This window comes from Eschrichtius robustus, chromosome 15 (assembly GCF_028021215.1).
Source record: "Eschrichtius robustus isolate mEscRob2 chromosome 15, mEscRob2.pri, whole genome shotgun sequence".
Classification (NCBI taxonomy): domain Eukaryota; kingdom Metazoa; phylum Chordata; class Mammalia; order Artiodactyla; family Eschrichtiidae; genus Eschrichtius; species Eschrichtius robustus.
In genome coordinates this window covers 14,566,948-14,590,744 of record NC_090838.1, presented here as the reverse complement: position 1 = coordinate 14,590,744, position 23,797 = coordinate 14,566,948, and the positions used below count along the sequence as shown (strand labels likewise).

General features: G+C 51.9%; 1 protein-coding gene and 1 long non-coding RNA gene across 2 annotated transcripts in view; both read left to right on the top strand.

The window, feature by feature from the left end:
• The first annotated feature begins 6,207 nt into the window (after positions 1-6,207).
• OSR1 (odd-skipped related transcription factor 1) lies at positions 6,208-13,392 on the top strand. The gene is made up of 3 exons (XM_068564882.1): positions 6,208-6,478; positions 11,000-11,699; positions 12,449-13,392. Exons 2-3 carry the CDS (start codon positions 11,032-11,034, stop codon positions 12,582-12,584), a joined length of 804 nt encoding a protein of 267 aa, XP_068420983.1. The 5' UTR covers positions 6,208-6,478; positions 11,000-11,031; the 3' UTR covers positions 12,585-13,392.
• Positions 13,393-16,780: 3,388 nt separating this feature from the next.
• Positions 16,781-23,797, top strand: part of LOC137777443 (uncharacterized) — a 287,065-nt gene continuing 280,048 nt past the window's right edge. The window contains exon 1 of the long non-coding RNA XR_011076520.1: positions 16,781-17,837. This is a non-coding gene — a long non-coding RNA (uncharacterized lncRNA). The remainder of the gene's footprint in view (positions 17,838-23,797) is intronic.

Sequence of the window (23,797 nt, the reverse complement as noted above, 5' to 3'; positions counted from 1 at the left end):
CACTTTGGGGACCTAGGACTTCTTCAGTGTGACAGTCTGAATGCAGGAAGACCCCAATCATAAACACTAAAGAGGCAGAAGCCCCCATCCCCTTCCATCCGGTCAGTATCATTATTCACGCATGGGGGAGGCACCCCAGGGCTTCACATCACATAGGGAGCTTTGGTGGCCTTAGCAGTTCTTTGGAATGTCTAAGTCAGGTCCCTTCCCTTTCCACTCCTCATTGCAAGCGCAGAATAAGGAACTGGGAAACCCTACCTCTTACTGGAGCAGAGAGTGATGGGTGGCAGGAAGCAGAGCCCTCCTCCGACAGCCTGGAGCAGGGGCAGGGAGCCCGTCTTCCCCTCGGTCCCTAGCTTGTTTTCCCTGCACGTGATCTCAAGCCTTTGCTCCAAAGAGTGCTGTAAGAGTCTTGGAATAATTGGTCTTGGAAAGCAATTTCAGCCTCTGTTTTCTTCCTTATTAGAAATTGTGCAATTTCAGCTCTAAACTTCCCAGGGTGCCTGCAAGGAGTTTTGTAAGGAAGTTGGATAGAGGCCTGTGAGAGCAGCACAGCCGAAACCCCCAAGGATCTCCTACACCCTGTTTTCTTCTGTATGCAAAAGACAGACCAAAGAGCATGTTAACAGGTATATATTTAGGACTTCTCCCTTCCGGTCTCTATCCCGAAAGCCGGAGCGTTGATAACAAGGAAAAGAGAGCATCAAAGACGCAGCTTTGCTGAACTTGTAAAACGGAAAGTAGAATGGTGGTTCCCAGGGGCTGGGCGCTGGGGACTGGGGGAATTGTGCAGATGGTGAGGGTACAAACTTGCGACTAGTAGGTAAGTTCTGGGTGCACAGCATAGCGATTATAGTCAACAATACTGTATTATGAACTCCAAAGTTGCTAAGAAAGTAGATGATAATTGTTCTCACCACAGAAAAAGAAATCATATTGCAATATATAAAGGTATCAAACCAACTGGTTGTACACCTTAAACTTACACGATGTTATATGTCAATTACATCTCAATAAAATTTAAAACAACTTTTTTTTCTTTTTTAAGTTGCAGCTTTGATGCCAAGGAGTAGAGAGGGTCCAGCTAAAATATCCTGTAGGGAATTCCAGGAAGGAAAGGGAGCAGCAAAGGGCCTGGAATCCAGTGGCCTGCCTGGGAGGAAGGTGAGGGTAGGAGGAGGCATGGCATGTTTCAGGGAATCCGATTCGAAGAAGCAGGCTCTCCCTCTCCATTCCTTTGGTTCTTCAGAAAGCCGGACTGGGAATCCTGGGAGGGGCCCGGGTCCAGATGCTCCTCCAAGCTGGGGAGGGAGGGAGGGAGGAAGTGGACTCGAGAGCCAGAGCCTCCGCATCTCCAAGGAGCCACCTAGGAGGCAGCGCTAACCCAGCTCGGAGAGCGCAGAAAACTTTCACGGTAGATCCTGGTTCATCGTTTTTCCCAGGACCAGAAACTAATGGTGGTAGAAAGTTGCCAAGGATTTCGGATTCTTAAAAACAAAACAAAACCAACAAAACTACCCTCACAAATCTGGAGCAGGGAAAACAGAATCCGTGTTTGTTCTTTGGAAGGGCAGTGTGTAGTTTTACATGAGTAAAGGCGAATTTCGTGACTCAGAAAAGAACATTTAAAGGAAAAAAAAAAAAAAAAAAAAAAAAACCCTCCCCGGAGACAACTGGATGTGAGACTTTTCGAGGAAGGGGCACCGGGAGATGTCACTTGCTCACCAGCAGGTGGCGCGTTTTCTTTAGGATTGCGTCCCCAAGTACGTCGATAAAACATCGCAGCCAGACTTGCTCCGAGTTCCCTCGCCGGAAATCGCTATGCAGATAATAACCCTCCAGTGTCTGGAAGTTAATTACCGCCAACGCTCATTCCTCCAGCGCCGACCGCCGCCTGTGTAGCCCGTCAACGACGTAGCGCCGCGGGTGTAGTAAGGTAATTCTGTCCGCAGGGCTTCCCCCCTGACTATACGCGATTCAGTTAAAATAACTTTTTTTTTCATCATCCACAGTTTGATTAGACACTGCGTCGTTTCTAATACATTTATTTCCACCTTTGAATAAAAGGAAAATTCAGTAATCTTAGAACGTAGATCCGTCGAAAATAATTTTGACAGCTCATAGTTGTGCAAAAAGTAAAAACTCCCCACAATTTCTGCGCACATTTTATCTTCACAATTTAAGGCGTGATCTTCGTTCCGTTTTACCGGTGCTAGTATGCCCAGAGTTCATGCAATTCCACATGATATTCGTGCTTCATACATCTCATAAACCAAGGATAGATATATGCATGCATGAATTGTTTTATTTATTAAGGTGACAAATAGTTACAAGATACTTATGTGCTCATAAAGCACTTAGGAAACGGGAACTGCCTGGAAAAACAGTTCAGTTTCCCTTTCAGTTTTGATACTGTAACTTGCCTGTCGCTGTCACAATAAACACCGGCTCTTGGGTTCACCTGTGATCTATTCTCCTAAGACCCTGGCGTTGCTTGTACCTTATCAGAGCCTGTTATCTGCGCAAGTGTGTATGGATGTCGTGTTGCCTACCTCCCGTGCTTAAAAACTTTTCCCCAAAGCTGGATTTTGACCTGATTGATCGTAATGGTTCCAGAGGAACTATTGAGCCATTACAATCCATCATCTAAATGATTACAGAGGGATACCTAAATCTCCCGGTTATTTGAAAGCTCTGTACATGCTTAAAGGGGGGTCAAATGAGCAGACCCCCAATTGTCCACAAAGTAGTTACAGGAAAGCTTGCGTTGGGAGAAAAATCTCACCTAGTACTAAGTAAATTTCATTTTCTAAAAAAAATGAGGTCACTTTTGTGTGGTTGGGAGGTGAGGAGAGGTGGGGTTCATTTTTTCTCCCAAACCCCCCAAAGCAAAGTAAGCCACGTTCTAGTTAATTTTCTGGAAGCTGCTCAATTTTCACTCCGAAGGCAGGCTGGGGCACTATTCCTTCCGAGTGAGCAGGGGTCCGGAGAGGGTCTGGAGATGGGGTGGGGAGACCAGCAGAGGCTGTCACCACCCCATCGTGCCCAGGAAAGGCGGCGGCGGGCGGGGGCTCTCTGCGGGGACTGAGCTCAGGGCGGTCCACGACCCGGCGCCACGGGCTGGCTTGGGTATCGCTTCCTGCTGGACCCCACCGGCACTGGCGGGGAGTAACCCGGACCTGGAGGCCTGGTCGCTACGGTGGGACCATTTCCCCGAGAGACTGCTCTGTCCCAGACTCGGGCGCCCGCGGTTGCGCCGGGCGGGCGGTGGGTGGGCGAAGCAGAGGAGCAGCGGCGGAGTTTGCGCGGGGTCTGGTCCCTGGCTGGTGCCCGCGGGCTCTAAGCGAGCAGACGCTGCATCCACGGGGGCGGAGTGTGCGGGACGCCCAGGAATGGCATGGGCGTCCCGACAGGAGTGTCTCCACCTTCACTGAGCTCTGGGGCCATAGGGTGGTTGGGTCCCCTATAGCGAGGCCGTTGACCATATTTGAACCATGATGTTCTTGCAAGTTTTAAACGAATTTGCCTTCGCTGTAAAGTAACTTGGTAGCCCTTACGTGTCCTGAGTCCTGCTCTGCTCAATCTATCCAAGCTGCAGTCCAGGCACAGCGTGGCGACCTAGACCTAGTTTAGTCTGATCAATTTCTCTTAAATGGGGGGGGGGGGAGCCCCCCTTTGTTCCTGTTGCACAGAGAAGCCGAGGGGTTCTTAGCTTCCAGGATTTCTTCCTGCGGTGGGTCCAGAGGGAACTAGGATCTGGTTGGTCTCCACTGGAGACTGAGGCCAGGGTTTGGGGGTCATCCCCTTGGGTGCTCGGATTGAGATGGAGGACTCTATGGCAGCTAGCCAATCTTGAATTTCATTATTCCAGCTTTCTGGGGGTGTTCATTGTCCAAGACCTAGAAAGAATGGCATTGAAGCCAGGTGTCTGAAACAGGTCCGAGGCTGGGCAATGCCAGTGTCCTGCACCTCTCTCTTGCCTTGTCCTGTCCTACCTTGCAGACCAGCTCCAGAATAGGCAGCTGGAGAGGCAAAGCCTGAGATGCTGGGCCAGGAGGGACCAGCTGCAGCCTTGCAGCCCCATCTTGCCCCACACCAGCTAAGTTACAGGATTTGACCTGAGTGGGGGTCAGTTTTCCAGATAACCTGGCAAAAGCAGCATTAAACAACCGGGTTGCATGGCCCTTTCTTTAGGATCCCTAAAATCTTTCTTCAAGAGCTCTCTAGGGATCCTACTACCTGGAGATTTTCTAGAAGTCTTTGAGGCAGGTTGGCCAGGGGCCCTGATTCAGGAGAAAAAGGCAAGTGAAAGATGGAGGAAGCACCGTTGCACTGGGTGGCGTTCTGAGCAAGAGATGTACACCCCCGGAGGCTCCATCCTACCTGAATGTCCTCTTCCTAGGGGACATTTCCTAAGTCGTCTGGACAGCCAGATGGCCCACTGTGGAGGCCTCTGTGGATTCTTTCACTGCTGGTGATAAGAGGTGCCAAGCTTGGTCTCCTAGGAGAGCCTGAGCCTTGTGCACACAGATTCCCTGGCCCAAGGTGGAAGCCGGTACAGTCCAGGAATGCCCTGCTGGACTTGCCCTCCCAGCCTTCCTTGCTCTTGGCACTTGCTGCCTTGGAATCTCAGGGGAGGGAGTGATCTCAGCTCCTTCTGTTCCCAAGGGGCCTCCCAGGGGGCCCCCCCAAGGGCCAGAATGTCGCTCCATGCTGGAAGTTGCTAGGATTCCATCTGCACGGACAAACTTCCATGGATCCCTTACTCTAGCACTAACCTGCAGGGGGTGAATGCAGTCCCCTGGGGCAAAGACTGCACCCCTTTTTCCTCCTCCCTGCCCAAGACAAAGTTACCTAGGGGCTGGAGGCCAGGTTCTGTTCTAAAGGCCTGGGGGTAAGACCAGGGTGTCCTCCAATTATTCCTTTGTGGGGGGCATTTCCACTACTGTTTTCCTAGGTCAGGGAACCAAGAGCCTTTTTTAAAAAAAAAAAAAAGTCAGCTCAGACTTGCAGACTGAATCTGGACAAAGTGGCAGCTTCTTCCAGAGACACAATACCAATATACCAGAGACCCACTGAGGCCAGGATCCAGTCTCCAGACCTCAGAGGGGTCATTCAGCAGCAGTCTTGGGGGCAAACCCCAGGAGTGCAGTGGTGTGAATCTGGACTCACCCAAGCCCCAGAAACCAGCCCCTCCTCCGGACCCAGGGCTGGCTGTTCCAGAGAGATGGCGGGGAGGGATCTGGGCTGGGGTCAGCTGGAGGTCAGCTCTTAGAGCCAGGCAGTGAAGAAGGTACAAGTACTCTCCTTTTTAAAGCATAAGCAGTGAAGACAGAATTTCTTGCAGCCAGAACCCTGACCCTCACTGAGATCACAAACTCCACCTGAACCAATCCCTTGGACTCAAAGGCCCTGGAGCTGAAGAACTTTTCAGCTTGAATCGCGTGCCTGTGCAGCTTATCCTCCAAACTCTCATCCATCCTCCTAAAATAAATGAATACATGATTAGAGGGTGTGAATCCCAGAAGGTTTCGAGTCCTAGGGAAATAACTTTCTTGACTTCTTGCCCCATCCTCCGCCTCTAATCTTTCTAGCGAACTCCGTAACACAGGGTTTGGGGTCACCCGTAGGCATTGGGGTCTGGGTTACCGCCCTGGCGCTGAGCACTCTCGGATGTCCAGGAGATGCTCCACGCCAGAAGGGATTCTGGGAGAAGAGGCTAGTCAGCAGGGGCCAAGGTGCGCTGGAGCCCAAACTAAGGCGCCAGGATCCCGACGCACCGCCCCCCCCCCCCCCGCCTACCCCGACCTTGCACTGGCTGTGTCCTAGGCTCCAAGGCAGGGGACTGCGAAATGCGCGGTTTCAGCCCGGTTTCATCTGCTAGAGGTTGTTTTTCCTCTAGCGCGCCTGGGGGGCCCTCGTGGGCCTAACAACGCAGAAAGGGTCGCACAGGACTGAAGAACAGGGGACGCAGCTCCCGGGAGGCCGGGGCCAAGCGAGCGCCGCTGCCACAGTCGGCTGCCCGGGTCAGCAAAACTTTCTCTCTCAGGGCGCATGCGCAGGGCAGGATGGTTGGGGGGCAGGGGAGGGAGGGGAGGAATCCTGAGGCAAGGGGAGGGGGGAGGGGGGAGGAGGAGGGGGGAGGAGGAGGGGGGGAGGGAGGGAGGAGGGAGGGTGGTGGATTAAAATAAGTAGGCGGCTCGGTGCTAAGGGGTGAGTGAGTCGGAGCTCGGTCTCTCCCCAGTACGTTCTCAGCCGCACCGGGTTCAGACCCAACGTAGGAGCCCCGCGAGAAGTTCACCATCCCTGGGCGGGCAGGAGTCCGGGGCCGCTGAGCGCTCCCGCGTGTCGGGCGCTCGGAGTCCCGGCAGCCGGAGAGGGGCCAGGACGCTGTGGAATCTAGCTCCTCTGGCTTCCCGGGTCCCCCGCAGCGGGAGCCCCGGAGACGCGCGCAGCGCCGGGACCGCCGAAGAATAAGGTAACTGCAACCCCGGGCGCCCGGGCTCGGCGAGGGGAATGCGGGCAGGACTCCCGGGTCCCCTGTCACCGATCGGCGGGTGTCTCCTCTCTCTCTATGTCCCAGAAAGAAGCTCCTCTCGCCAAAGAAGGCTACAGGACCATTGTGAAAGCGAGAGCAGCTGCAGCCCTGGGCGGTTGTGGGTGCTGGCTCAGGGGCTTCGCGTGAGGGGTCCTCGGCCTCTGACCCCGGGGGAATGAGGGGGCGGGTCCCCACTACTGCCCCCAGCGCGGCCGGGCGTCGCGAAATCCCAGGCGAGGTGCCCGCGGACTTCGGAAGTCAGCCTGTGGCCCCCCCTCTACGAAACCGAAGCAACTTCAGCGGGCACAGACTTTCCCGAGACGCGCGCCTAGCCCAACCTGACCTACCTTAAATGACGAAGAAGGAAGAGGGAGTGGATGGATGGCTACAGGCGCAGCCGCCCGCGCCAGGGACAGGTGCATGCCCCCGCCGGGTCGCGCTTTCGTGAGCGTTTGTCTTTTGCCGAGTTGCTCTCAGGTACGAGGCCGGCCCGACCCGAGAGCGCAGGGCCGCGTGCCTGACGCCGCCTCGCACTTGAGCTCTGCCTTCGGGGTGTTCTCTATCCGATGATGGCTCTGTGTGGTCAAGGCCTGGAGCGTAACCCGCGACTGTCCCGGTGCAGGGGAGCACGCAGGGGGCGCGAACACTACTTCCCAATCAGAGACCCGCACGCCGCAGTAGCGGAAACACTGTGGAGCCGCGGGTGTCCTCAGTTTCGGGCTTGGAAGGGAAGGATTCGTTTGCTCCCGTGCCTGTCTCCCTTCAGGAGGGAAGGTGGGAGCCGGAGGAGAGAGGGAAAGATGTGACGGACTGCCTGCTGAACTAATTTCTCCCCGAAAATTTCTCTGATAAGAGGAATGAAAACCCACATCCAGTCGTCTTTCAGCAGCTCGGCCAGTAGCGGGGTAGGCTCTTGGAGTATAGTGTAGCTGCGAGGGTTTCTTTGTTGCCACAATTTGGTAAATTTCACCGGGGTTAAGAGCTGCGCGCTGGCTCTTGGGAACAGAAACCACGTGCAAGGCTAGTTAATCTCTCAGGTTCATGGCCTCCTAGAGAAGAGAGGGGCTGGCAAGGACGCTGGGGGCGGGGGGAACGGATGGAGGGCGACCAGTGGGTAGAATCTAGTTCTATCCGAGGCTCCAAGAAGTAACTGCGATTTCAATAAGACTGGGGAGCAGATCGCTGAGGACGCAGCAGGCGTTTAAATGCAGGGGTGAGGGCCGCGTAGCCGAAGGGTTCGTTCGATCTCGTTCGTTGGGAGAATTAAACAGAAGTGTCCCGTGCTGGTCAGTCCTTTCGCCAGGGGTCCGGACGCCGGTCACCACACGTGATGGGGATTCTGTGTCAAGGATGATTTTCTGGGGCTGATGCTAGACTCCTCCAGGCGCAGGCTCATGGAGCTCGCTCTGTCCTCATTAATGCAAGCAGTTAACTCGCTCACGCTCAATTAGCCCCGAATAAACTACTTTAATAGACTCTGCACACTTCATTAATGCCCAGCATAGGGTTGGCTGCAGACCCGGCACTGGCGCTCTACCGCACGAGGGAAACAGTGTCTGCACAGCGCGGGGATCCGGGCTGGGAAGCGCGAAAGGCGTTTGATGCGCGTGGTCAGCACCCTTACCCGCACCTTCCAGGTCCCGAGGTCCTAGCTCCTCGCCGAGTGGATGCCTGGCCTGGGGCCTGGGGAGAGGTGTTTCCTCTCGCTTTTAAAGATCTAAAGCGTTCACGCTGGGGTTCCGGTGTCAGGGCAACGGGAGCCAGCGGGGCCGGGCGTTTGCTCATCCTCCCTGGCGGGACGGGCGAGTGTGAGACGGTGTTTTTCTCTTAGCTGACTGCCTGAAACCGGATAGTGAATTCGGCCCATTCTTGGGACTACTAGTGTGGAGAGCCACGTTTCGAACGAATTTCGTCCCCGGGAAAATCGTTGACGAGGGCCTGGGGAGCCCTGCCCTCGGAATGTGGCAGAAAATAAACTGGCTGCGCCACTGAGGAAAAGAAATTGAGTGTTGGGGGAAACAAGATTGGGCAGATAGCCCGTTAAGGCTGGCTCCCAAGAGCAGTGTCGGCTGCAGGCGCCCGCTCCCCTTACCGAGCCCAAGGTCTCTGCTTCTGGGGGTGGGCGAGGAAAGGCCAGGTTGGTACACGAGGGATTGGTGGGATCCCCGACCCTGCACGGAGCCGGTCCGGGCTCGCGTGCAGCCCAGCGCTCTGTCGCCATCGCCGGGGATAGGCCGAGCACTCGGGGAGCAAGCGGAGGCCCCGGCGGCGCCCTGCGGGCCCCGGGGAGCCAGAGATAAGGATCTGATTTCTAGCGCATGGAGGGGAAGGAGAGGTGACAGCAAATCAAAGAGCGCTCACCTCGCCTAACTCTGGGCAGACCTTTGAAGTCGGCGAGTCGTCTCCTCTTTCTCCCCCCTCCCCCTTCCCAACCCAAACAGGCTCCAGCTTTCTCTCTGGCCCAATTCGTATTTTGCTTCGCCGTGTCTCAACGCTGTAGGAGGGTCTCGGGTTGTCCCTGGCGCGACCCGTGATCGACGCAACGGAGAACACTGCTGCGGAGGCCACGGCTCCGCCGCCGCCGGGGTCCTCGCTCCGCGCTCCCACCCAGATTTGTGCCTCCCTGAGCCCCAGGCCGAATTAATTGCTGCGGTCCGACTTGGTTTTCATTCGATTTAACCTGCGCGAGAGGACATCTCTGCCGGCTCTCGGTGTTTTGCTCCCTCCACCCCCAGCAGAGCCTCTTTCCTTAGGGCCCACCACACAGAGAGTGACCTTCCCAACAGCTTCCAGGGGGAAGGGCTTCTAGGTCAATATTGTCCTCAGTCCTCCTGGGAACAGCATGGCACTGCCCTCACATTAAAAGCTTCCCTGTAGTGAAAGGCAGCCTGAGCCTGAGGGGCCTGGGCTGAGGGTAAGCTAGTCTTCAGAAGCTGTCTGGGTGGTGTCTGTGTGCTGTGAAGGAGGGAACAGAGCAGGGGCCTGGGAAGCCCAGGGCTGGGGACCTGCTGCAGGTTGGAAGAAAGATCTGAGGAAGAGGAGAGGGGAAATAAGGAGTAAAGGGAGAAGTGGGAGGCAGGGGATTGAGACCGGCAAGGAGAAGTGAGTCCCAAGCACCTTGCTCCCCAGTGACTTCTTGAGATGGAGTTCGGCACTTGAGCCTCCCAGGGTCTTCTGTGTAATTTCACCTTTCTTTCCCCCCGTTTTTGCTTCCACTGGACAGACCCCAGTTAGGAGTGTCTGGGAGGCACAGACATAAAAGGTCTGTCTGCCAAGTCTAGACTTGTCCACGGAGGCTAGGGACCCTGACCAAGAGTCAAGAAGGCCAGGAGACTGCTTGTCACATCAGCATGACTCCGCTCTGGCTTTGCTCAAGCTCCCTGGCCTTGCATTTGGAGGGTGCGTAGCCCACAGCAGCTGAGGCCCAGCCTCAATGCTCTTGCTCATAGGCAAACCCAGCTGCCGGGGAGGGGGTGTTCACCACACGCACAAACATCCTGAGAGCCCCAAGACCCTGCCCCCCTTTCCTATGGGGTAGGGAGGGCACTGAAGCCCCCTCGTACATGACCGCAGATGTTTGAGTGAGTAAATAAATGTGGCTGTTAGCGTCCTTGCTGAAACAAAGGTGATCCCCAAGGGCTATGGAAGGGAGTCAGTCCGCAAGGAGCTGCAGAGAGGGTGGTGTCAAAAGGGCTCTTTAATAGTGATACAGAAAAGCAAATTTGAGGTCAATGTTGAGAGTTGTAAGGAGAAAGATGACATGGTTTCTAGAAGCCAAATTGACGATCAGCTAGTAGAGCTTAATGCACAGGAGCTGGGAGATGTGCACATTTGTGGGCGTTTATATGTGTGCTGTCTGTCTGTGGAGCTCTGTAGGTGCGGTGTGATCCCGTGTGTGTGCGCTCGAGCGCTCCTCCCTGCATTTTGTTTAGTAGCACAATACCGCTTGTCGCAGTTTATCTTTGCACCTTGTTGTCAACTCTGCTTCAGAATGTGTGAGTCTGTGTTTATCTGTCAGTGTGCATTTCTGTATTTGTTTATCTGCACATGAATGTGTAAGTGTGCTTCCAAGTTTCTGTTATCTTTACAGGAGAGTGTAATTCTCTGTTGACTCAGGCTTGCCTGGATGTAAGTCTTTACACGACAGTTTCCCTGTGCTTATGCCTTTCTCAGTGTCATGTACACTGTAGACTCATTTTAAGTTGGCCGCATTGCATAGGATTTAGTTTGGTTTCTGTATCAAGTTGTGTGTCTCTGCTGGAGGCCATTGGGAAGGAGTCCTGCAATTTTGAGGGTTCCTGTCTTCTCGGTGAGGGCAGTGAGCTCCATGGGTGGGGTCTTTTAGGTTCCCAGCTCTGGCTCTGGGGGACAGAGAAGGTGTGGCTGGGCTGGAACTCAGAAGGAGGGCACTTACCCTGAACTTGTCTGTTCCTCTCCCCTCCCCTCTTCTTCTCCTTGCAGATTGAGATTGAGAACATACTGCAACTACAGCCATGGGCAGCAAAACCTTGCCAGCACCGGTGCCCATCCACCCATCTCTGCAGCTCACCAACTACTCCTTTCTTCAGGCAGTGAACGGCCTGCCCACGGTGCCCTCGGACCACCTGCCCAATTTGTATGGTTTCAGTGCGCTGCATGCCGTGCACCTGCACCAGTGGACGCTGGGCTACCCCGCGATGCACTTGCCGCGGTCTTCTTTCTCCAAAGTGCCCGGCGCCGTGTCCAGCCTGGTGGACGCGCGCTTCCAGCTGCCTGCCTTCCCCTGGTTCCCTCACGTCATCCAGCCCAAGCCCGAGATCACCGCTGGAGGCAGCGGCCCCGCGGTGCTCAAGACCAAGCCGCGCTTTGATTTTGCCAACCTGGCCTTGGCGGCCACGCAAGAAGATCCGTCCAAGCTTGGCCGGGGAGAGGGTCCCGGGTCCCCCGCCGGTGGGCTGGGCGCCCTCCTGGATGTGACCAAGCTGTCCCCAGAAAAGAAGCCCACGAGGGGACGCCTGCCTTCCAAAACCAAGAAGGAGTTCGTCTGCAAATTCTGTGGCCGCCACTTCACTAAGTCCTACAACCTCCTCATCCATGAGCGGACGCACACGGACGAGCGGCCCTACACCTGCGACATCTGCCACAAAGCCTTCCGGAGGCAAGACCACCTACGAGACCACAGGTGCGGTACTGCGGGTGGCCCAGAAGAGAGCTGGCTGTCTGCTTCTGTCCTCACCAGCCTCCTGCCTAATGCCGAGTTTCACGAGACCCACCCCCTACCAACTCCAAGCCTCCTAAGTTTCTGGGATTCCCCCAAATCGGGAAGGAAACCAACAAAGCTCAGGGATGGGTTCCTGGAGCATGGGTGGAGAGAACATGCGAGGAATAGGACCCAAGCTCCTGACAGGCACGCACAGCTTCCTCCGTCTGCAGCGCTGTGCAATAGAAGTTTCTGCGATGATGAAAAGTGATACGTGGCACAAATGACAATCAAGCACTTGAAATGGCAACTAGTGTAGCTGAGAAACTAACTTTTCAGCTTTACCTAATTTGAATTTTAATAACCACACGTGGCTGGTGATTACCGTTTGCGACAGCACAGCTCCAGCAAATTGTCCCACCCAGGTCCCCTCGCTCACCTTCGGTGTTGACTCAGGCCTTATAAGGAGGCCATGCCGGCCCCTGGTCGGGAAGGCAGGGGTCGGCCTAGCCGGGCCTGTGCACGGCTCAGACGGAGGTGTCTCCTTCACCTCCCTAACTCCATCCCCAAACTCGGCACTGCCCTGCCCCACACTAGGTACCCCCAAACCTCCTTTCTTCTGAGGGCAAGCTCCTCATTGCAGTGGGAGGGGACCTTGGATAACTCTTTATAATATTTATAACATTGCGTCATTTTGCAAGGATTAATTCTCGGTCTGTTTTTGCCCTCAGATATATTCACTCCAAAGAGAAGCCTTTCAAGTGTCAAGAGTGCGGGAAAGGATTCTGCCAGTCCAGGACTCTCGCTGTCCACAAGACGCTACACTCACAGGTGAAGGAGCTCAAAACCTCCAAGATCAAATGCTAAATAGAGCCTCCGGGGCACCCGGACCCTGGGTCACGCCGCCCCCTCCTCCAGAGGGACCAGAAGCCGAAGGCGACTCTGGCGGGCAGCGGGAGGGCCTCCCGGGACCTTCCCCCATCCCAAACGCGTCCCCCGGGGCCCGGGCGCACGCGGAACTCCAGAGCCCCGCCCCGGGCCGTGACCCCGGCCGCCCGGGCGGCTCCCCCAGGACGCGGCTAAACTCTTGGCCAAAAGGAGGTACTCACGTGGCGGAAGGGAAACTGCATTAAAAAAAAACAACGAAAGCTTCGCGGAGCCGCAGCGGCGCCTCTCCCAGAAGTATTACTTTTTCTATTGTTATTTTATACGTTTTCTTTATTCTTTTTTTTTTTTTTTTTTCCTTTGACCATATAAGCTTGTAACTCTGACTGCGGAGAGAGAGGGGAGAGGAAAAGAAGTTCTGTGCTCTCTCGCAGCCTCCAACCCCTCCTCCCGCCTCCAACCCCAACCCTGGGAGCCTGCAAAAGTGTAATCCCTGTATCTGCTTCAGCCGCCGGGCCCCAGGATCGCGGGGCCGGGGAGCGACCCTCCCAGCTCCTGCCGCGCAGCGGGCGGTGGGCTCCCGGACTCCGACGGCGGGGCGAGGGCCTCGGGCCCTGGGGCTGGAGGGGACCCGGCCTCCGGCTCCCCTGCTCCGCTGCCCCATCACCGCGAGCGAGAAGGCCAGGAGCAGGACGATGTATTGCGATTGGCACTTTATGCTGACCATCGGTAACGGACATTTATCACTGGAGTTTTTAAAAATATTAAATAAACGGTTATTTTACAGGCATTGCAGGATGGGTAATTTCCCTCCCAAACGCAGGGAACTGGGCGGCTCCTTTCTTTGAGAGGAGCGGGGTTTCGCTGCCCAAGGCGACCTGCCCCACTTAAGCAACTTTCCCCTAATTAGCGTCAGCGGTTTGGGATGGGTGGAGCAGCCCTCCTCTCTCCCGGTGTTGGTCAACCTCGGACCCCGCCCAGATTTATTTTCTTACTTTTCTCCTCCACTTTGGTCTTAGGGTCTCAGTCTCCCCAATCCTCATCTCTGAAGGGCTCCGAGTTTACAAAGAAGCCGAGCCTGCGGCCAATACATCGGCCGTGAGAAATCCCAACATCTCCGGGTGTCGGGGTCGCTTAGGGTCCACCAAGGGAAGAGAACGTCACCCACCTCCCCAACGAAAAGCCTCCCTCCTAGTCTCTTGCTGCTGCACTGGGGAGGGAAGGAAGCGCCCTCACGGGCTGCCTCAGACCAGTACCGTCCCCCGGGCCCCAATACGCGGCTACAAATACATAATCACCGCTGCCTCCCCAAAGCCCCAGAACTACATCCCTCCCTCCGTTAGGAGCCCCCTGACACAATTCTCTGGCTGGGGCCTGTCCCCTGCCCGGATCCCGGCTCCACGCCCGCAAAGATTCCTGCCTTTTTAAAGCCTTGTCAGGAATGGCGGGGGCGGGCGCCCTGGGAGGCCCGGGGAGTTTCGGAGGAGAAATCTGAGTCCGCCCTCCACAAGTTGAACCTTCCCTGGGGCGCCTAGTTTTCCCACAATTAGAGGCCAGGCCGCAGGGGGCTCTCCAGCTTGGGGCGGGGCGGGGCTCCCCCAGCTCCAGCATCCTGACCGCGCGGCGGCTCAGGCGGTGGCGCCCGCGGCCCTTCCCGAGCCGAGCGCAGCCTCTCGGGCTTCTGTGCCCGGCGCTCGGCGACCGCGGAGACAGCTGGGCCGAGCTTACATGCAACAGGGACCACAAATCCTCGGTCTGAAAAAGTGTGCCGGGGCTGCAGGAGTTAAAACGCTCTAGCCTTTCGCTGCGCCATCCTCACCTCCTCTGGGAATGCCTCCCCGCCCTCGGCGGGCTTGAACTCGGCGGTGCGGGAACCCAACTTATCTCTGTGGCCTTGGCCGGGACGGCGTGGACGAGTCCTGCCCTCAGCATTCGGAGCCACGCTGCCCCCTGCTGGACAGGCCTGGAGGGGCGGCCCAGGAATCGGGGCACCTCGCTGTGTCCCGCCCGCAACCCCGAGTAACTTCCGCCGCAGGTCCTGTCTGCATCTGGTCTTGCCCTCCAAACCTTCTTGACTGGTCCCAGGACCCACTGAGAACGAGGGGCGGGGCGCTGCCGGTTCTGGACCGGCCTATGGGATCTCCGCTAGTCAAGCAAGAGCCCAAGCCTTCTTACTCCTCGGGTCCAAAAGGACTCGCCCCAGGAGAGCGGAGCCCGTATCCCAGAGAACTGTGACCTCTGGGCATCTGGAGGGAGGGTTGGTCAGTGGGTTTTGGGCTTCGACGGCTTGGGCCCAGGCAGCGCAGGCTGTGATATGGGTCGCGCTTCGCCGCGACTTGTGTTAGCGCCCCAGGGGAGAAGCCACATCTGTTCCTTTACTCGCCCGTTTAAGTGATTGTTCCAAGATGAGGACAGGGCGTGGGTACACACACACACGCTCCACTACCGAGAGCTTTGATCACCTCTGAGGACCTGAGAGAGTGCCTCACTCGGTTCCTTTACTCTTTTTGGGAGTCCATTTTTCTCAGGGATTGACTGCTGCTGCCCCGTCCCTCACATTGCACCACCTCCCACCTCCCCAGGACACAAAGAACCTCTGCCCCAACTCAAGGACTTAGTAAAGACTGTGAAATGGGGAGGTTTGCCAAGGAGGGTTTTCCTTTCCGGCCCACCCTCCTCTGATACCATGAATCCCCGCCCCTCCAACCCCAGGCCCTGCCACGGAGAGACTTTCAGTACCAAGTGTGCGTCCTTGGAAGAATGAATTCCTAAGCGCAGAGGTTTGGGGGATGGGGTGGGAGTGGGACAGGGTGCTGCCCAGAGACCTCCAGCCTGTTCTCAATGCCTCTATCATCTTGGTGGACGCAGAAGCCACTTATCGGCGTAGCTGGCTGCAGTCTATCCTCATGGCAGTGATTTCATAGACTGTGCAGTAACAGCGACTGCAAATGGAAGGGCAAGCCTGGGTCGCGGACCACCAGACCCCACACAGACTACAATTCCCTGATCCTACTCTGTGGGTCGCATGAAAAGGCAACGAGACGGTCAGAAATGCTGGGTGGGTTTTCTTGCCTGTCCACTCTATAGGTGGCCAATTTTTTTCCTGCTACACCTCTGGAAGATTCTGAACCACCCCCCACCCCCCGTTTTCAGACATTAAGTTTCCTTTGGCCTCACATGCCCAGCGTGGCTCAGGCCGGTTTTCGGGAGGGAAGGAGATGAGAGTTCGGCTGGGGCCTTTCCCAAAGTTGCTAGGCCTGCGATTCGTCTCTAGCGCAGGAGGTGGGGCAGCTACCCGGCTGGACTTCTCTGCTGGGCGGGTAGAAGGCGCGAGAGGCCCTCGGCGCAGCCTGGAGCTTCCTAGCGCTAGTTCTGGGAGGAGAACAGGAGCGCCCTGGGGGAAAGAACAGTCCGCAGGGGCTTCTTCCTAGAGGAAGAGTTCAGGTTCCACCCCCTCCTTCCGGAATGTAGCTAGGGGTTTGGGGCGCACGAAGGGCCTTTTTCCCGCTTACCTCCTTGTCTCAGGATTCAGGGCTAGTACAGGGTCCTGGGGGGAGGGAGAAACGCAGTAAGATGGTCTAGGGCTCCTGGACGGCACCTCATCTGCAAGAACGTGGGACCTGTGATATCATCCCCACCCCCTCCCCTGGAACCTTGGCGTCCGTAGAACCGGCTCAAAGGCGTCCCATCCCACCTCCCAGAACATTATGACACCGTGACGTCAGAGCATCCTCCCGGTGACACAGTGATGTCACACAGGCCTCTGGCAAGGGCGCAAGGGATCCGCGACGTCTACATCGGTATCTCATTTACGTACTTCCGTGACGTCACAGATGGGCCACGCCTGGAGCAGTGACACTATTGCTCCCACATTTCCCGGTCCCGCCCCTCAAATCCTGCCCACAGGTGCGCCAAGAATCGGTTCGTCCCCACCGACAGAATCCGCAGAACCGAAGCTTTGGCAGGTGCCCTTAGTGAAGGCGGGTGCCCAGCAGCTTCCGCCTCCGGGATCTGGTGGTTTAGAACAGTCTCCCTGCCCTAGGGTTTCAAAGCACCAGCTGCCGTGGGGTACTCGCCCCGCCCACCTGGCGCGGTCCCACCCGTCCGCCTCCCCGCCCATTGCGCAGGCCCGGCGCGCAGGCGCAGCCGGAGCTCACCACCCCGAGCAGTGGGCGTGGGGGCGCGGTGACTCCAGGCGGCCGCGGGCTGTCGCTTCCGACTTCTGTGTCCCACCTTCAGGGATCACAAACTTGGGGTAACACTGGCTCGGCGGGCACATCCAGCTGTTGGCGTATGTGAGCGCCAGAGATGCCGACGAGAAGAGGGCAGCTCCGGGTTTAACGCGGGCTGGAGACCCTTGGAGTTCCTATGGCGTCTCGAATCCAGCGCAGCCGTGGTCCGACGGAGATCCCTGGGATTCGAGCCGGCAGGGATGGTGCGGCCGGACCCTGCCCTAGATCAGAAAGTCCCGTGCGTCCCCAGCCTTTTCGGGTAGGGTCTCTGAGGCAGAGGTCTCGAGCCCCCGGCGGGGCGGAGCTCTTAGAGGCGCAGGCTTGGTCACCCACCCTACGCGCGTCCAGCCCGGCTTTTGGGGCCACCTCTAGGGCCACACTGATGGCTGGGCCCAGTTTGCGTGTTTCAGATGACAAATTCACAAGGGACATGAGATTACTATCTCATGGTGATCAAACCTCATGGCAGTGGCACAGGAGGAATTAGAAGCTGTGTTTCCTTTGAGACCTGAAGATCCAGTTCTAGGTTTTCTGCTGCTCACAAACTTTGGGCAAAGTACCTACACTTCTCTGAGCCTCATAATGGTGATAATACTCCTCCCACTTACCTCATTCAGTTAATGTAGAGGTCAAAGTCATACATGTTTTCTCAGTCATTTATTAACTGCTTGAACCAAAAACTGGACCCTAATGTGTTGCAGAACAACTTGGGCATTTTTGAAGCACCGTGTAAAAGTATTATTAGAAAAGCTTCTCTCAGCCTCCTGAAGTAACCTGCCTCCCAAGCTGCCTTATTCCTAGGAGAATCTTCATCTTCACTTTATCATAGCCCAGGGATCCTGAAGTGGGATGGAAGAAGAGTATCTGACCTGGACTGGTGGTCTTGAAACCTGGAAAACTGGAAAGAAGACTTTTTTTTTTTTAACTCCATGGAGACAAATGGATTAATCAGTTCACAGATTATCATTATGTTTGGTTGAGAGAGGAAGTCTGGTGACAAAATGTAAGTGCCCCATTCACACCACTCCTTTGAGGCATATGCTTAGGGAGAAAAAAAATCACCCCGGGGGCAGACTGAGGTGTGGAGCAGGGCAGGGGCCTATGTATGTGGCAGGTGTGGAGCAGGGCAGGGGCCTATGTATGTGGCAGGTGTCACTGAATAAGTAGCAGGGGGTCTTTCACTCTGCAGACACCTCCCTCTGTAGTCTCCTTTGGATCTGTGCTTCCTCTGACTTGTGCTAGAGTGTCCTAGCCCACAGAAAAGCTGGTCACACAATACTATCACATGGACATATTTGCAGGAATGTTTCTGTCACCCCCCAGCCGCCTAAGCCCTGGCATCTGCTGCCAATTTTTTTTTTTTTTTACATTTAAAAAAATTGAACTATAGTTGATTTACAATGTTGTGTTAATTTCTGCTGTACAGCAAAATGATTCAGTTATACATATGTATACATTTTAAAAAATATTCTTTTCTACTATGGTTTGTCATAAGATATTGAATATAGTTCCCTGTGCTATACAGTAGGACCCTGTTGTTTATCCATCCTGTATATAATAGCTTACATCTGCTGCCCCCAACCTCCCACTCCATCCGTCCCCCAACCCCCTCCCCCTTGGCAACCACAAGTCTGTTCTCCACATACATGAGTCTGTTTCTGTTTCGTAGATAGGTTCGTTTTGTGTCATATTTTAGATTCCACGTATGCTTGATATCATATGGTATTTGCCTTTCTCTTTCTGACTTACTTCACATAGTATGATAATCTCTAGTTGCATCCATGTTGCTGCAAATGGCATTCTTTCTTTCTTTTTTTTATGGCTGAGTAGTATTCCGTTGTATATATGTGCCACATCTTCTTCATCCATTCATCTGTTCTTCCATTCTTGGCCATCTTTCCTGGCCAGTGCTAGTTCCAGCTCCAGCGACAAGAATATAGAAGGACTAACCCAGAAAAGTGGGATGGTTTGAGATGGATGAAAGATGGGATGAATCGGCTGAGAGTTTTGTTTTTCCTTTCCAAACACTTAGCTGGCTCATTTAGCTCAGCAATCTCTCGGGAGGTATAAAGCATAATTAATTTATTTTTAATGATTGGTTTGATTGAACTCTTTTGCTGGGGAGATAAGATAAGGAGTTTTGTCATGACAGGTGCAGGGATGGATTGCTTTTTGTCATTCACAGCAGTGGGTACCACTTGGAGCCTGTAGGTAGGTGGTGGCATGAGATGAGAAACTTTACAGGGGACATGAAAGAAAACTAGAGGAAATGGGGCAGGAATGGCTAGATTCTTTGCCACTTCAAGGACCAGAGAGGGAAAATGAGCTTCCAGAGAACACGGGCCTTGCCTTAAATAATGAGATTTACTTGGAAGATCGGTTCACTTCTTATTGACCTGGGTCAGAAGCTGAGCGTCTTTGTGCAGTCAGAGTTCAGAATATCTTCAGTATCTCACAGCATACGTAGCTCCTTCTGTAGGTCTGCAGTAGGCCAAGGACCAGAGCAGGTGTGAGGCTGTAGCTATCAGGAACAGTCTCCATGGTCTTGTCATTGGAGAGATCAGCTGACACTGAATTTTTTTTTTTTAATTTTTATTGGGGTATTTACAGTGTTGTGTTAGTTTCAGGTGACACTGAAATACTTGAGCAGTTACTCTAAGGCGGGTGGGACGGCTTGAAGGGTTCTTGTCAACTGTTATAGCAATCTATGTATCATAAAATCCATCTTTTTTGATGATAAGGTTCATATCTTCTATATTCTTTTTAATTTTTCCATTTCTTTGTCTATTAATTCCTAACTCTGGTACTTAATGTGTTATAAACTCCCACCATGATGGGAGTTGTTTTCTTATTGTAGTTCTAATATATATATTTCCGCTAAAAGTAAATATACCCCAAATATATTTTCAACATACATACATAACCCAAAATTCGTTTGGCTCTTCACCACCAGCGACATGCTTCTCACTACTCCTGGGCCTCAGCTGCTCACATAAGGGGCATTAACTCCTTTAAATTTTGGGTACCTTCCGGGAAAACCAGATTATCTATAAGCCCAGACTGGTCTTGTCCAGGTTTGTCTCTCCTTGACAATCAGCAATACTCAGAGGAGATTTCTCAGTTTGATGGTGTGGACCATGGCACTGCCTGGGACTTTACTACTATGGGAAAAGTGTAAGGCATTGGTGGGGTTTCTCCAGCCAGGAAGCCAGGCAAGCTTTTTCCCATGACAAATGATAAGTTTTATTTTCATTATGATAAGTATGTATTTAACTGGGCCAGGGAGGATTGGGCGTGCTGGGGGAGGGCACTGGGTTTTGACATGTTCCCTCAGCATCCACCCCCAGTATTTTAATTTAAACATTTCCAGGCATACAGAAAAACGGAAATATATTTATAATGAGCACCCAGTTACTCATCACCTAAACTTCACAATTAACATTTTACTATACTTGCTCTTTTCAGATATCTATCCATCAGTCCATCCCTCCAACTTTTTAAAAATGAAAATCTACAAACATACCAAATAATTGAAAGAACAGTACAAGGAACACCCTCATGCCTTCCTCATAGAGTCAACAATTGACAATGTTTTATTTGTTTCTCACTGTCTTTCTCCTTGAACCATTTGGAAGTTAGTTTGATTATATTTCATCCCTAAATACTTCAGCACACATCTTTTAGGAATAAAAGCATTATTCTGTATAACCACAACATTACTATCACACTGAAGAAAACTAACAATAATTTTATCTAAAATCATAAAATATCCCATCTATATTAAAATTTCCCCAAACTTTCCAACCTTTTGAATTAAAAAAAAAATCATAATCCAATCAAAGTAGATTTTTGTTGCGTATATGTCTTTAGCATCTTTTAATCTAGAACCATTTCCCATTTTAAAAGCACTTTTTATTTTGAAATAATTATAGATATACAGGTATTGCAAAGGTAGTACAGAGAGGTTCCATACATCCTTCACCCTTTTTCTCTCAATGGTTACGTCTTGTGTAATGATTAATACAATATCATAATCAGAAAAATCAATGTTGGTACAATGTGTGTATATTCTTATGCTGTTTTTTCACAGACATAGCAATAGCAATGGGTAGATTCCTGTAACCACCACCACAATCAAGATATAGATTTATATCATCACCACAAATATCTACTGGTGTCATCATTTTACCATGTTGAGTGAATGTAGAAACCTTACACCCTGTTATGGACTGAATGTTTGTGACACCCCAAAATCCCTGGGTTGAAATCCTAATCCCCAGTGAGATGGTATTAGGAAATGGGGCCTTTGGGAGGTAATTAGGTCATGAGGCTAGAGCCCTCATGAATGGTATTGGTGCCCTTTCAAGAAGAGTCATGAGAGAGCTTGCTTCCTTCCTCCCTGTTCTCCACCGTGTGATGACACAGCAAGAAGACAAGACGGCCATCTGTAAAACAGGAAGACAACTGTCACCAGACACTGGATTTGCTGGCACCTTGATCTTGGACCTCCAGCCTGTTGTTTAAGCCAACAAGTCGATGGTATTCTGTTACAGCAGCCCAAACTAACTAAGACACCTCCTTTTAGGCTCCCTGTTTATGTCATAATAGTCTTAAATATTTACTCTATATACATTGAGATGCAGGCCAAACAATGCTATGCTTTTTGCTTTGACCATCAAGCATAATTTAGACAACTCAAGAGGAGAGGGAAGGTCTATTCTATGTAGCCACATTTTTGCTTTTACCATTGTTCTTTCTTTCTTCCTGATCTTCCAAGTTTTCTTTTTTTAAATCATTTCCATTCTGTTCTGAGAACGTTTTAAAGCCATTATTTTGGAGTAGGTCTGGTGGTGGAAAATCCTCTTACTTTTCCTGTATCTGAGAATTTTTTTATTTCTCCTTCATTCCTGAAAAATAATTTCGCAAGGTACAGAATTCTGGGTTAACAGTTCTTTCTTTTCAGCACTTGAAAAAGGTTGTGCTAGAACCATCCAGCTTCCATGGTTCTGATGAGAAATCTGCTGTCAACTGAATTATTTCTGCCCTTTATGTAAGGTGTCATTTCTCTCTTGCTGCTTTCAAGATATTTTCTTGGTCTTTAATTATTTAATTGTCTGAAGTTTGATTAAGATGGCTCATGGTATGGATTTCTTTGGGTTTATCCATTCGGGGTTTTGCCCAGATTTTTAAATCTATAGGTTTACATCTTTTTCCATATTTGAAAGAATTTCAGTTATTCTTTCTTTTCCATATTTGAAAAATGTTCAGCCATAATTTCTCCAAATACTTTTTGCAACACCGTTCTCTTTCTCCTCTATTTCTTAGACTCCAATGACACAAATATTACATCTTTTGTTATCATCTCACAGCTTTTTGTGGTTCTGTTCCCTTTTTTTCAGCCATTTTCTCTCTGTTGTTCAGCTCAGGTAGTTCCTATTGTCTCTTCCACTTCACTGATTCTTTCCTGTGTCCCCTATGTTATGCTGTTTTTAAAACATTCAATGATTATATTTTTTAAAATTCTAAAATTTCCATGTGGGTTTTCTTCATATATTCTATTACTTTACTGAGACTTTCAGTTGTTTCAGGGGTTCATAATTGCCCACTGAAGTATTTTTATGATGGCTGCTTTAAAATTCTTGCCTAATTCCAACATCTGTGTCACCTTGGTGTTGATGTCTGTCAATTATCTTTTCTCTTTCAAGTGAAGATTTTCCTGGTTCTTGGTCTGACATGTAATTTCCAATTGTACCCTTGAAATTTCTGGTATTATGTCATGAGACTGGATCTTATCAAAATCTATTTTAGCAAGTCTCCTCTGACTTGCTGCGCTGGTTGGGGAAGAGGGAGGTTATGCTTTGCTACCATCACGTGGGGGTGAAGGTCCAGGCTCCCCACTTGGGCTCCCTTGGCACCCTGGGAGGACAGGGGTGCTTTCTTACTACTTGGTGGAGGTGGGATTTCAGTCTCCCTGCTAGGCCTCCACTGACGCCTCCTAGGCTGGGAGGAGCGAGGTCCAAGTCCCTTCTTGTTGCTTCTGCTGGGGGTAGGTAGAAGGCCTTGTTACCTCTGGGTAATGGTGTAAGTTTGGCTTCCCTCTCAGCCTTCTCTGATACACCCGGGTGGGGCAGGGAGGAGCACCTTTTTACAGCCAGCCAAAGACGGAAGTCCAGGCTCCCCACTCAGTCTTTGCTGGCTGGTAATCGGTGGCTTTTTGGATATCGTGTTGCTTAAGTGAACCAATATTGGCTTTACAGAAGTATACACTAAGTGACAGATTTCTCCACAAATTTCCACTTCCTGGGATTGCTTCTCCATTTATTCTAAGATGATCCTGGGTTGCCACCCTAATATACTGTGTTGTTTTACACTTCCTAATGCAAAATTATCACCCTATGTTTTGACATAAAATGCTCTGGAGTGGTACTTTATTATAAAATTACAAAACTTTTGCCTGCTCTCAAATGTTGGTATGTAGGGTCTCTGTGGATAAAAAGAACAACTGATATTTTTAGATTAGCTGTAACCTCTTGAGTTTTGATCCAGTAAGACTGAGTGTTTTATTACATTGTTTATGAAAAGAAAAAAATCTAATGTATATAGTGGCTGGGAGCATGGATTTATTTTTTGCCCTACTCCCTTGTCTGGATTTCAGATCATAATTTTAAATATACATTTGTCCATAGAATTTTAAGCTTCATTTAATTTTTGCCAATGGAATTTCAGGAATCCAAATTTTTCTAAAATATTAGGTTAGTTTTCTTCACGGTCAAAGTATTTCCTAAAGGGATAGGATTTTTTTTTTTTTTTCTCTTCCAAAATTGTGCCTTATAGATTTCTTACTGTTGCCTTGGTCAGGAAGAAAAATAATTATTAAAGCAAACACTTCTCTTCAGTTAATATTATTTATTGATTAAAGTCTATGACTTGCACTAGAGAATAGGCTAAGTGTGGACATTATAC

Bases quoted from the DNA above. Each gene is read 5' to 3' on its own strand.
- OSR1 (XM_068564882.1), top strand. From the start codon at position 11,032: ATGGGCAGCAAAACCTTGCCAGCACCGGTGCCCATCCACCCATCTCTG. The intron at 11,700-12,448 runs GTGCGGTACTGC...TTTTGCCCTCAG, and splicing joins GACCACCTACGAGACCACAG to ATATATTCACTCCAAAGAGA.